The 12280-nt window shown below is 42.3% G+C and overlaps 1 protein-coding gene across 1 annotated transcript; it reads right to left on the bottom strand.

Moving 5' to 3' along the window:
* Nucleotides 1-1578: 1578 nt before the first annotated feature.
* vdac2 (voltage-dependent anion channel 2) lies at nt 1579-12051 on the bottom strand. Its single transcript, XM_050071103.1, has 9 exons — nt 11893-12051; nt 10346-10417; nt 10182-10231; nt 9376-9528; nt 9189-9241; nt 7638-7865; nt 4120-4270; nt 3959-4016; nt 1579-2580 (listed from the first exon to the last, which is right to left on the bottom strand). Exons 2-9 carry the CDS (start codon nt 10410-10412, stop codon nt 2489-2491), a joined length of 852 nt encoding a protein of 283 aa, XP_049927060.1. The 5' UTR covers nt 10413-10417; nt 11893-12051; the 3' UTR covers nt 1579-2488.
* Nucleotides 12052-12280: the final 229 nt, after the last annotated feature.

Below are 12280 nucleotides of genomic sequence, written 5' to 3' on the forward strand. Positions count from 1 at the left end.
AACTTGACATCATGACAACTCATAATGAGTAGTGTGTATGGCCCCTGCCTGCCTGTATGCACTCCTGTCAACATCTGGGCATGCTCCTGATGAGTTAGCGGATGTTGTCCTGGGGAATCTCCTTCCAGACCTGGATCAGTCTGTGGTGGTACTTGGTGGCGTCAGATGCACTGATACATTACATCCCATAGGTGCTCAACTGGATTTAGGTCAGGGGAACAAGAGGGCCAGTCCATGGTATCAACGCCTGCATCATCCAGGAACTGCACTACACTCTCTGGCCACATGAGGCCAGACATTGTCCTGCACCAGGAGGAACCCAGGGCCCACTGCACCAGCATAACGTCTAACAGTCGCTCTGAGGATTTCATCACAGTACCTAACAGCAGTCAGGGTACCGTTGGCTATGACATGGAGGTCTGTGCTACCCTCCAAGGATATGCCTCTCCAGACCATCACTGACCCACCACCAAACCGGTCATGCTGGGTGATGTTACAGGCAGCATAACGTTCACCACACTGTCTCCAGTCTCTTTCACACCTGTCACATGTGCATAGCCTGAACCTGCTCTCATTTGTGAAGAGAACGGGGTGCCAATTGCAGAACTGCCAATTCTGGTGTTCTCTTGCGAATGCCAGTGGAGCTGCACAATGCTGGGCTGTGAGCACAGGTCCCACTAGAGGACATCAGGCCCTCATGCCACCCTCATGGAGACTTCCAGCAGGCTACTGGCGTGCATGTTTCTGACCAGACTGTCAGAAACATGCACGCCAGTAGCCTGCTGGAGGTCATTTTGTGGGGCTCTGGCAGTGCTCCTCTTGTTCCTCCTCACACAAGGAGCAGATACTTGTCCTGCTGCCAGGTTGATGCCCTTCTACGGCCCTGCCCAGCTCTCCTGGTATCTCCTCTATGCTCTTGAGACTGTGCTGGGAGACACAGCAAACCTTCTTGCAAGCACACATATGGATGTGCCATCCTGGAGGAGCTGGACTACCTGTGCAACCTGAGTGGACTGCAGGTACCGCCTCATGCTACCAGTAGTGACACTAGCAGAACACAAAACTAGAGAAGAATCAGTCAGGAAGGATAAGGAGAGAGCAACTGTCTGTGGCCACCACATGTAAAACCATTCCCTTTTTAGGGGTTGTCTTGCTTTTACCTCTCCATTGCACCTGTTGTCACTTTCATTTGCACCAAAGCAGATGAAACTGATTCACAATCACTTGTGCTTCCTAAATGGACACATAGATATCCCTGAAGTTTAACTAACTTGGTGTTAGACTGACGATTAAATGTTCCCTTAATTTTTTTTGCACTTTTAAACAAATTTAGCATCACCATCAAAACATACCGTCATGCAGGTTTCATTTCACCTTTCTACCATTTTGTCATTTGTGCCGCCCACAGTTTTCCATCTGCCTGATTGCATATAAAAGCAGCATAATTCATAAATTCACATTAACTATGACCCATCACATCTCACTCTGACACAGGTCTCTAAAGGGTTAAAATTACCTAAATAAGCTTGTTAATGAGTTGCTGTTAGTGGCATTCTTATATAACATAGAAAAAATGCATTTGTGGAGTTCAGAGACTTTATTGAAAATGTATACACACACACACACAAGGACCTCCAAGACTTCCTGTGGGCTTTGTCAGTGCCCAGCACAGGGAAGCACAAGTGCAACTTTGAGTTACACCTCTTCCAGACGATGATAGTTTGGCATTACTGTGAACATTAATAACGTGCCCCCAAAGTTGTCTGTTAGTACAGGATGAACAAAAACTAATTCTGCTTGGTCGGCCATGTGTACGGGTTTCTTTCAAACTTACAGACCGGACTTAAAGCAACCCAAAAACTGCCCAGTTTAAGGGAAGGTCACACGTGCAGCTTCAACAGAACATCACAAACCCAGATGGCCGACGCGAAACAAAACATCAGAGCTTCAGTTTGTCCTCAAGTGCATAAACAGGAAGGGTGCAGCAGTATTTAAATAATAGCAGAAGAAGACTAGTGTACTTAACAAGGTTTGGAAATTAAAACTGTGTAGATGACAAAGGAATATCAGATAGTCGTGATTGTAAAATCAGAGAGAAGGTATGACGGCGCTCACCACACAAAGTCGTCAACTGATGTTGACCGTTTGGGGATTACCACAATAAAGCCACAGACTTGATGACAGGCAAAGGGATTGTATTGGATTTCATTATTATGGCAGTGCTGGACAGAAACAATGACATGATTTATAAATAAAATGCCACCAACTGTCTCTTGAATAGATGCGACTACAAAGTATAAAGCGACAAAAGGTAAAGTATACCAATGACAGAAGCACCAACTTGAAGTGGTACTCAACAAGTTAGAGTTTGTTGTCGTAGCCTTTGAACCGATCTCTCCAAAGATATCCCCTTGCTGGTTTGAGTTGGACATACACTTAAGGCCAGATTCTTCTGATATTCCCGAGTCCCTTGCAGTATGTTGAGAGCTTAGGCTTCCAGTTCCAAGCCCAGACCCAGCTTGTGGCCTCCTGCGTTGATGTTCTTGCCATCGACAAGGCCAGACAGGGTGAGTTTCACACCTGCATAGGCGAGAGGAACCAACGTTAGCTATTACAGGTGCAAACGCAAAATTACTTTCCTAAAACATGGGTTGTGAATAGGGCCGTAACGGTACATGTATTTGTGTCGAACCATTCGGTACGCGACTTTCGGTTCGGCACGACCCTGTACCAAATTATTTGGCGCAGGATATTTTATTTTTGTTTGTTTTATTTTAATTCCGTTTTTGCAAGCCGAACCATTTAAAATATCTAGTTCCCCGACGGACATAATTGAGTGACGGACCAAGTCCGACCGTAAATCTCCGCCTTCACTTTGTGCAGCACATTCTAGCATTTTGACAACATGGCAAGTGAGCCTGACGAACCTGAAGACCCACCCGCAAACCTTAAGTCCTCCGTTTGGGAACACTTTGGTTTCAGGGTAAAATACGAAGATGGAAATAAACAAGTTGACAAGACAAAAGCAGTGTGCCGACACTGCAGAACAGCGGTCGGGTATGTACTTGGAAACACGTCTAACATGCTAACGCATCTAAAGCGACACCACCCGAGTTTGAACGTTAACCGGCACGACTAGAAAAAGCAATCTGGTGCAAACTACGATATCGTCGTCGTTTAAAAAGAAAGAGCGTTTCCCTGACCATCGCGCTAAAGAAATAACCAACGCCATTGGAGTTGAGTAAAATTGTTTAAGCTGCACTTTAGATATAAGCATGTTTTGTTTACTGCACTTTAACAAAGTGGGAAAGCTAAGTAAGTTCCTAGTAAAACTGAATCTGAGCAGGCTTTAAAGCTGACCAGCTGCACTATACTTTTTATTTTAATTGAGTAAAACTGTTAAAGCAGAAATGTATATTTATATTTTTCATTCAAAAAATGTGTTAAAAAAACAGCAGGATTTTATTTTTCACTTTTATATTTCTATTTTCGTTCAAACAATGTGAAAAAGCAGGATTTTATATATATTTGTTTCATTCACACATTGTGTAAAAAGAGTTAACTGCTGTGGTGGTATGTTTTAATAAGGTTACCAATAAGTAAAAGATATTTAATAGTTGTCTATTTTTTTCATTACTGTACTGAAAAAAAAACGAACCGTGACTTGTGTACCGAGGTACGTACCGAACTGAGATTTTTGTGTACCATTACAACCCTAGTTGTGAAACATCTGAGAATGAGGCTTGAAAGGAGAACACAGGCTGTTAAGTGTTGCTATAAATGAATGTATTCTAGGTCACTGAGAGTGCATTTGCTCAAAAATGAAGTGCAGTGTGCAAGGACTCCAGTGTGGCCTTAAGCGTACTAAAAATAGAGGCGTTTATTTAAGGAACTCGATCAATAAAACACTTTGGAAACATCCCTCAGCTGTCCATGAACCTGTTGGAAACCACCTTACCTGGTCTAAGAGTCTGGGTGTACCCGACACCAACAAGGCTATTGTTGTTCACTTTAGCCTGCGGAGAAAAACAAACATAAAAGTCAGTTAGTGACAGTTTAATTGTCACATTTTCTTTTGCATCATCCGCCCGTTCTGAAAGCCTCTGCTGCTCTACTTACACTGACGGAGGCATCCTTGTCCAGCTGGTATTTGGCTGCAATACCGAAGCGCGTGCTGTTGCTGCCGGCGGTCCAGGCCAGGTTGACTGCCGTCTCCAGCTTGTCGCTCACCTTCTGGTAGATGGAGCCTCCGAACTCAGCACCATCATTGCTTTAAAGAGCATAAGCATAACAGATTTCATGCTACAGCAGACAAAGTTGGAATTTCTAACTTAAGTGTTGGAGCTTGTAGGAACTCATCAACTTTCACTTTCCTGTATTTTGTTAGCAGTAGGGGTGTGTCATATCATCTCATCCATGATAATACCAGTATAATTTTTAATATCATGAAAAATTCAAATTGTGATAATCGCGATATTTTGGCTTGTTGACATATTGACATCATACGGTTACCCATGGCAACGGTAAACATGGCTCTGTGGTGATTCCAGAAAGAGGAGCAGCTTCAGTAGTGTGGAGTAAACTCTGTCATCCTGAACGTTTTATGAACACCCCCAGACTCTTTTAGCGAGTTACCGCTCAGAGGGAACTCATTCGGTGGCTCCTCTGGCAGCAGCACAGTGTCTCTCCTTCTCCTCTCTCACCTTATGCACACGGGGGTCAGTGTCGTGAAGTGATTTTGTCATAAACCTTTGGTAATGTAAACCTACGTGACGCTCGTGGCTCTACAAAAAAAAAAAAACTACAAAACTACATACGTGAATGTGCGATAGTTGTGGTATAACAGCTTGTCACAGGTTACAGCGTGATGATTTAATGAGAAATGGCAGAGCATAAAAGGATCAAGTAGGGGGAAAAAATCCAACTCAGTCATTTGGGATTTTGCTAAAACTGAAGGAAATCACCTGTTGATTCATATATATAGATCCCAGGATACGTTTTTTGTATTTGGGAGCTGTTTAAAAGTGTAATTTGTGGCAGATTTTATTTTGTTGAACTATTAATATTGTATACAGAATCTGAATCTCAGTGAGTTACTGTTGTTGTTCACATACTAAAGAAATGAGATCATTTTTGTTTAGTTTTTACTGAATATTTGAAGGCAAACTGTAAAACTATATCACTTATCTATATTAACTAATTTGTCATATTGTCAAGAATATTGTTATCGGAAAAATCTCTGAAATGTCGTGATATTATTTAAAAGGCCATATCACCCACCCCTGGTTAGTAGTGTGTTGTTATGACTCTGTGAGGGAACACCTCCCAATAGGAAAAACTGCTTTCCTTGGAAAGATTTGATTGATAGACAAATTAGCCAAGCAGACCTAGGAGAAACGACGGCCTCTGTAGTGTTGTTGGTTTGATGTATTGCATTTTAAACCAGGAATCAGCAGCTCCAAAACCAACTGGGACTGATCAGCAAGCTTTAGTGTGGGAAAAAATGCTTCCATTGTTGGCATTTTGTGGAGTGAAACAACAGATGAGTTTTTCCACCCCAGTTGTAAATTGGCAGTGATACAAGATGACTGTACTGGATGAATTACACAACTCTCTGTAGCACAGCACATTTTACTGTTAGAGCTGCAGCTCTGGCTTGAAATGAACGTTAAACATCTTGTTGCCATAGTTTAATTAATATGACCATGTTTCCATGCAGCTTAATTACACATAATGAACGACAGACTGTCATTATTCAAATTTAAGCCACTCTGAGCACACAGACTAAATGTGTGCCTTTTCTCAGTTGTATTACTCTGCTGGTGTTTGGCACAAGTAAACAAACTTCATGTTGGACAGGAAGAAGCTGCTTTGTTGCATTTTATTTCTCTCTTCAGGTTGTTAAAGCTCTGCATTTTGTATAGTAATAAAAGAGCCCATAATCATATTGACACAACAGACACTAGATCAAATAAACTGAAGGTTTCATCCTACTGCAGAGTACTACAGTTGCAATCAAAATCATTCAACCCCCATTGCATATTAGGCTTATTGGCAAAATGTACAATTTTTCAGCTGTTTGCAATAAACAAAGTAGACAAGAACAGTTTAAATAGTTTAATAAAACTAATATTACCATGGTTTTTATCCAAATTCAACACAAAATGCTACTTTTAATCACTACTGCAGTCTCAAAATTATTCAACCCCCTGTCAAGCACACCTGGTGCAACTAATCAAGGGCTTCATTAGTTCAGGTGTGCTTGAGACAGAACACATAAATACCTGGACTGGCTAGGGTTTTGTTGAGAGTGATGTTTGATTGCATGTTAGAAATATGGCTAAGTCAAAAGAATTGTCCAAAAAGTTCAGAGAAGAAATCATTGCCTTGCACAAACAAGGAAAAGGATACAAAACAATAGCAAAAGCTCTGAATGTTCCTAGAGATACAGTTTGTAGCATAGTTCGCAAGTTCAAAGTTAAAGGAACAGTGGCTACACTACCTGGACGTGGCAGAAAGAGGAAACTATCAGCGGCTGCCAGCAGATTCCTGAGGAGGCAAGTGGTCAAAAACCCTTGAGCGACTGCAAAACACCTGCAGCAAGACTTGGTGGCAGCAGGCACTGAGGTTTCAGTTTGTACAATAAGGCGCATACTAAACACCGAAGGGCTCCACGCCGGGACTCCAAGACGTACACCACTACTGACCCAAAAGCACAAGAAAAGTCGGCTCCAATATGCTCAAAACCATATAAATAAGCCACAGAAGTTTTGGAATTCTGTTCTGTGGAGTGATGAAACAAAACTGGAACTTTTCGGGCCTATGGAACAGCTGCATGTCTGGAGGAAGAAGAATGAAGCATATGTGGAAAGAACACCCTGCCTACAGTGAAGCATGGCGGTGGCTCAGTGATGCTCTGGGGCTGCTTTGCTGCCTCTGGCACTGGAAACCTGCAGCGTGTGGAGGGCACGATGGATTCGGTCAAGTATCAGGAAATCTTAGGTAAAAACGTCATGTCGTCTGTGAGGAAGCTGAAGATTGGGCGTCATTGGACCTTCCAACAGGATAATGATCCCAAGCATACCTCAAAGTCCACCAAGGCTTGGCTTGGTTTCAGAAGAAGAAATGGAAGATTCTAGAGTGGCCATCACAGTCGCCTGACTTGAACCCTATAGAAAATCTCTGGTGGGATTTGAAGAAGGCGGTTGCAAAATGCACACCCAAGAACATTACTGAACTGGAGGCCATTGCCCATGAGGAATGGGCTAAGATTCCTCAGGAACGCTGTCTGAAGCTGGTGTCTGGCTATGCATCACGTTTGCAGCAGGTCATAACAGCAAAAGGGTGCTCTACTAAGTACTGAAGATGCTTGTCATGAAGGGGTTGAATAATTTTGAGACTGCAGTAGTCATTAAAAGTAGCATTTTGTGTTGAATTTGGATCAAAACCCTTGTAATATTAGTTTCATTGAACTACTTAAACAGTTCTTGTGTAATTTGTTTATTGCAAACAGCTGAGAAATTGTATATTTTGTCAATAGGCCTAATATGCAATGGGGGTTGAATAAATTTGATTGCAACTGTACATGCTGACAGATGATAATAATCCAGCCTTCCTGTAAAAGATATTCTACTTACACATTGGTGTGCAACTGGAAGTCTCCTGTCTTGTAGCCAATGGCGAAGTTGTTCTGGGTCATCTTGGATTTGGCAGTGTCGAAGCTCATCTGGTAACCGGCGAGCCACCCCTCGTAGCCGACAACAGCAGCTCCGTGGATGGTGGGGCCGGCGAAGTCGAAGTCGACATCGCAGCCCAGGTTGACGTACTCGCGCTTGTAGGCGGTCTTAACTTTGCCGCTCTTCTTGCTGTGGATGAGAAGCACAGTGGGTCGGTGACGATGCCAACACATTGTATTTAAACCGGGTGGGTGCATTCTCAACAATGTTGACAAAACGAGAGAAAAGGCAGCAATATTTTGTGCAATTCTAAAAAAAGAATATGGAGCCGCAGATCGCTAGAAGATGCAGGCAATATGGTCTGTCTGTTTTGCACAGCAGTCTCCAAACACAGCATGTAAATTACTGTACAATTAAAACAAGCCAAATACAGTTTGTAACAGATATTTTGACAGCACATGTGGGAATTCTCAAACTTCTGACATGCCAGATATCCATCAGTTCATTCCAGAGCCAGGTTGATTGTTTAGACAGGTCTTAAACAGTTGGGGCTAAAATTCGTACAGTGTCCGCCCAGCTTTCCAAACTTATTTCAAACCACGGCACACTTTATAGGAAATGTTTGTCAAGGCTAATTTTTAATATTCACTGCTTATGTCGTCTGTTTTGATGTGTTTAGAGACACAACATAATAAGTTTATGTAAATGTTGCTTCTTTCTTACTGTGGTGAAAAACTAATTTTCAAAAAGCACATTAAAATAGAAATAAACAAGTCTTATGGCACCCTTGCCTTGTCCTCAAGGCACCTCAGGGTGTTGCAAAACCTACTCTGGGAACCACTGTCATATATTTATGATCCCCCAGAGATACTTCTAAACGTATACCCTCTGCCAGCTGCCAGCTCAGGTAGCAAACGAGATATGAAAATGATTTTCTCCAAAGGCCACACTGCTGGAACACTCAAAGAAATAAGCCATGTCACCATTTCAACAGCTCTGAATCAGAAGCCTTGAGTCACTGCTGACACAAAAGTCCAGTTTGCCAAAGTGTGCTGGTGTTTACTTCCCAGTCTGATCATGACACTGTAGCCTTGAACACAAGAGGACGTGCTTCCTCTGGGTGTGTGCCACGCTCATGTGATTTACACCTCATAGAAAGTAAACACATCAGGGATCGCCAGAGCAGCTAGGCTCCCTAGTATAACTTGTTTTTTGTTCATTGCTTCCAGAGGACAACAAACTGCAAAACATATTGAAGCACACAAATGGGCAAAACCCGACAGCCAACCGCTGTGATGTGTTACTACACACTTGTTCCATATTGGGACTGGAGTCACATGGCAGGCAACTACACTGTCAGAAGCATGTACGGCACAGATCAGGTTGCAAAAGTGACTCATGCAGAGGAGTAGCAGGCAGAGCAGAAGTCTGTTGACCAGTGACTTAAAGTAAAATTCACAGGAAACAACCTTGAGCTTTAATTCATTATTGATTATATGACCAGTATCTTACCCAGTGTTTGGTGAGAAGGTTGTGTCAAAAGTCAGCTTCAGTCCCTTGGCAATCTGTGACAAACAATAACAGAAACCATTTGATATTAAAGGAAATGAATACCCCGCAATGCCCACTGGATTGGCATTTATTTTAGACACCTGTTGATATGCAACAAGTGGAGAAAATCTTTGAATATTTTCCTCACCTGATCTTCAACAGTGATTTCTGTTCCCAAGGTGTTGTCGGTGTTCCACTTCTCAGTGAAGGTCAGGCCGTACTCTGCCCTCTTGTATTTAGTTTCCAGGCTGCCTGCAACTTTGCTGGTGTCGGTGTTAGAGGAACCAGCTGTTTTGAATTCCTGCAAGGGACAATTTTAGAGAAATGACAATTACGAGAAATGTTTAAAGACAAGTTACAAGTGTTAAAAACAACTATGAATGAAAAGAAACTCATTCAGGGCTCTCATCACATTTGGCAGTCAGTCATTCTTTGATCTCTCTGTGATCTCTCAAAAATTACTTGAAGACCTTGTAATTTACACAGATGTGATATTGTTAAAAACGAAGAGTGGCACATTTACTGTGGCTGGACTTCTTCTTTCTGGTGGCTTGCTACCTTTATGGCTGACGAAAAGGAGGCTGCACTTCAACAATGGGATTCTTCTTTTTCAATGCGGTGTGAGAACCAATGATCAAGTTCAAAATAAAGTGTAAGAAGGTAGCACATCCCAAATTTCAAAGTCAAACAGGACAAAACACTCAGACTCAAAGTATAACAATCGAAATGCGAGTTCTGTCCTTCCTGCCTGGAAAAGTTGCGTTTTTACACCGCTTTGGAAATGCTGAAAAAGTATTTTTAAAGCAGAGCCAGGAAGTGCCACAGACATAAATTGCTGTGACTTAACTTTCATATGGAAAATCTACATTATCCTATGTGACTTTAATATGCTGTTTCATCATTTTAGTTACTATACAGTTATTACACTCTTAATCCATATAGAAATGACCTTACCACTCCACTGGCTGACTTCGTCTTGACATCGAGCTTCACCAAGCCAAATCCTGAGGAAAACAATGCATTCAAATGATTTCAAAGCTTGTCTACGATATCAACTACACTTGACAGTACATACATTTAAACATCTCAACACTTAGTCAAAGTGTAAGAAACCGTACCATAGCCTTTGTTGAAGATGTCCTTGGCAGACTTGCCCAGGTCAGCGTAGCAGGGAGGCACGGCCATTGTATCTGTGGAACAAAGCAAAACAAAATCTTTAAATTATTCTTTTGACTTGAAATATATTCCCACCAGCTTAAATGTAGTTATGTAGACTAAACTGTATAGTATATTGCTGAACTTCTCTGCTCCTACTTCACCTCCCGACCTCTTAGATCGTCCGAACAATGTTTTTTAACTGTACTGGTTTTATTCTGTTTAATATTTGTGTACATTTTATACTGCTATATATTTGTGTGTCATTTTAATTTGTACAGCACTTTGGTCAGCTATGTGTTTTAGATGTGCTACAGTAAATAAACTTGATTTGAAATCATAACGTCTCCAGAATTCCATGATCATCATTAGCAACTCATCTCCACTTTGCAACAAGGAGCGTTACACACGCTGATTTCATAGCTGCAAATTCAAGGTCTGTGTGTGAAATTGTTAGTGGTGAGTTATCAGGTAAATGGGTAGGGAAAACAATTTTGGACTTAAGAGTAGGAATTGCTGTCTCATAATAAAGGTAGTGTGCATGTCCATATCCTAGTATTGGATTGTAAGGTCAGTATACAAATGCCAATTGCCACATTGTCAGAATTATTTGAGCGCAAACAATTTGAGCATGTTTTCAGGCACATCTTAAAGCACAAGTAGACAAGCTGTGCTATGCTACACTATCTGTTCTTTCTGTCATGCTTTGCATAGTGTGCATTTAACCAATGTCTCACAACTATCCTGTTGATGATCAGATACATGGGTCTTCCTTGCTGTACAGACTGACCTGTATTCACTGTATGCATCAGCTCAGTCTATATAACACATTGTGCAACACTAACATGGGATGAGTTTTATGTTACCAAGTTGAGGGCGTACGTGCTGATATGTACACTTTCACATAGTTGGTTTCACTTTTAATTCAACGTGCCTGGCACAGCGACAACATTCCTGGGTTGCAGGTAGTCACAGCCATAACGTTACAAGTGTGTGACAGCCGACAGGCAAGGTTACTGACTCAGAGAGGAGCCATTTTGCCGCACTAGTGTGCCTGGTTCAGGCCTGGCTCTCATTAAACGACTCCTTCACGTGAATTGGCAAGCACGGCTAGGCGTGGCAAGGCACATGCCCGGGCCAATTACCGGGGATGGGTTAATTAACCAGTTCACTCGCATTGTCAGCCAGCTACCTCACTGCTGCCAACTAACTAGGCCGTGTGGACGCTAACAAAATTATCTCTAGCTTCAAAGTAGCAGGCTGTGAGTGTTTTCTTAGAGTAGCTTTGCAGACCTGCCGCCGCTTTCTCAGCAGCATGAGACGTGTGATACAAAGCCAAACTCCCCCGCTTTAACCTGACATGTGTCAGACGCAGCATGCCGAGTGCAGCTAGCTAAGCTAACTTTGCTAGCATGCAGAGTACCGGTGTGCGTATAGCAAGCTTTAACACAACTTTTCCTTGGTTACGGAGCTGTATAACAGTGTCTGGCGTATTAAATGGCTGCCTTACCAGTAGAAGATGGGGTTAGCGGTAAACTAAAGTGACTTTATCAGAGATGTTCCTCACACCGTACGGCCCGAGCTGGCGTCACCGGTAGAAGGGCGAGCTGAAGGAGACTGCACTGCAAGGAAATTTAGGGCTATCACATCCCGGCTCAGGACCCCAGGCGGCCGCGTACGTGCCTGAGTAAAAATGGCGCCCCGTCAAGGCGTGTTGCGTCACAGGTTAGGATGATTTTTGTTTTTTAATTATTGTTTCATATGTATGCCTTGTTTTTTTGTTATTTACTCCTGGCTCTAAATGTTATTTATATGTTGACTTTTGCAAATAAAGTTTCTAAAAAAATAAAAAATAAAAAATTGATATGTCACCCTAGACTGCGGAGTGTTGGCATTAA

Source organism: Epinephelus moara, chromosome 19 (genome assembly GCF_006386435.1).
Source record: "Epinephelus moara isolate mb chromosome 19, YSFRI_EMoa_1.0, whole genome shotgun sequence".
Taxonomy (NCBI): domain Eukaryota; kingdom Metazoa; phylum Chordata; class Actinopteri; order Perciformes; family Serranidae; genus Epinephelus; species Epinephelus moara.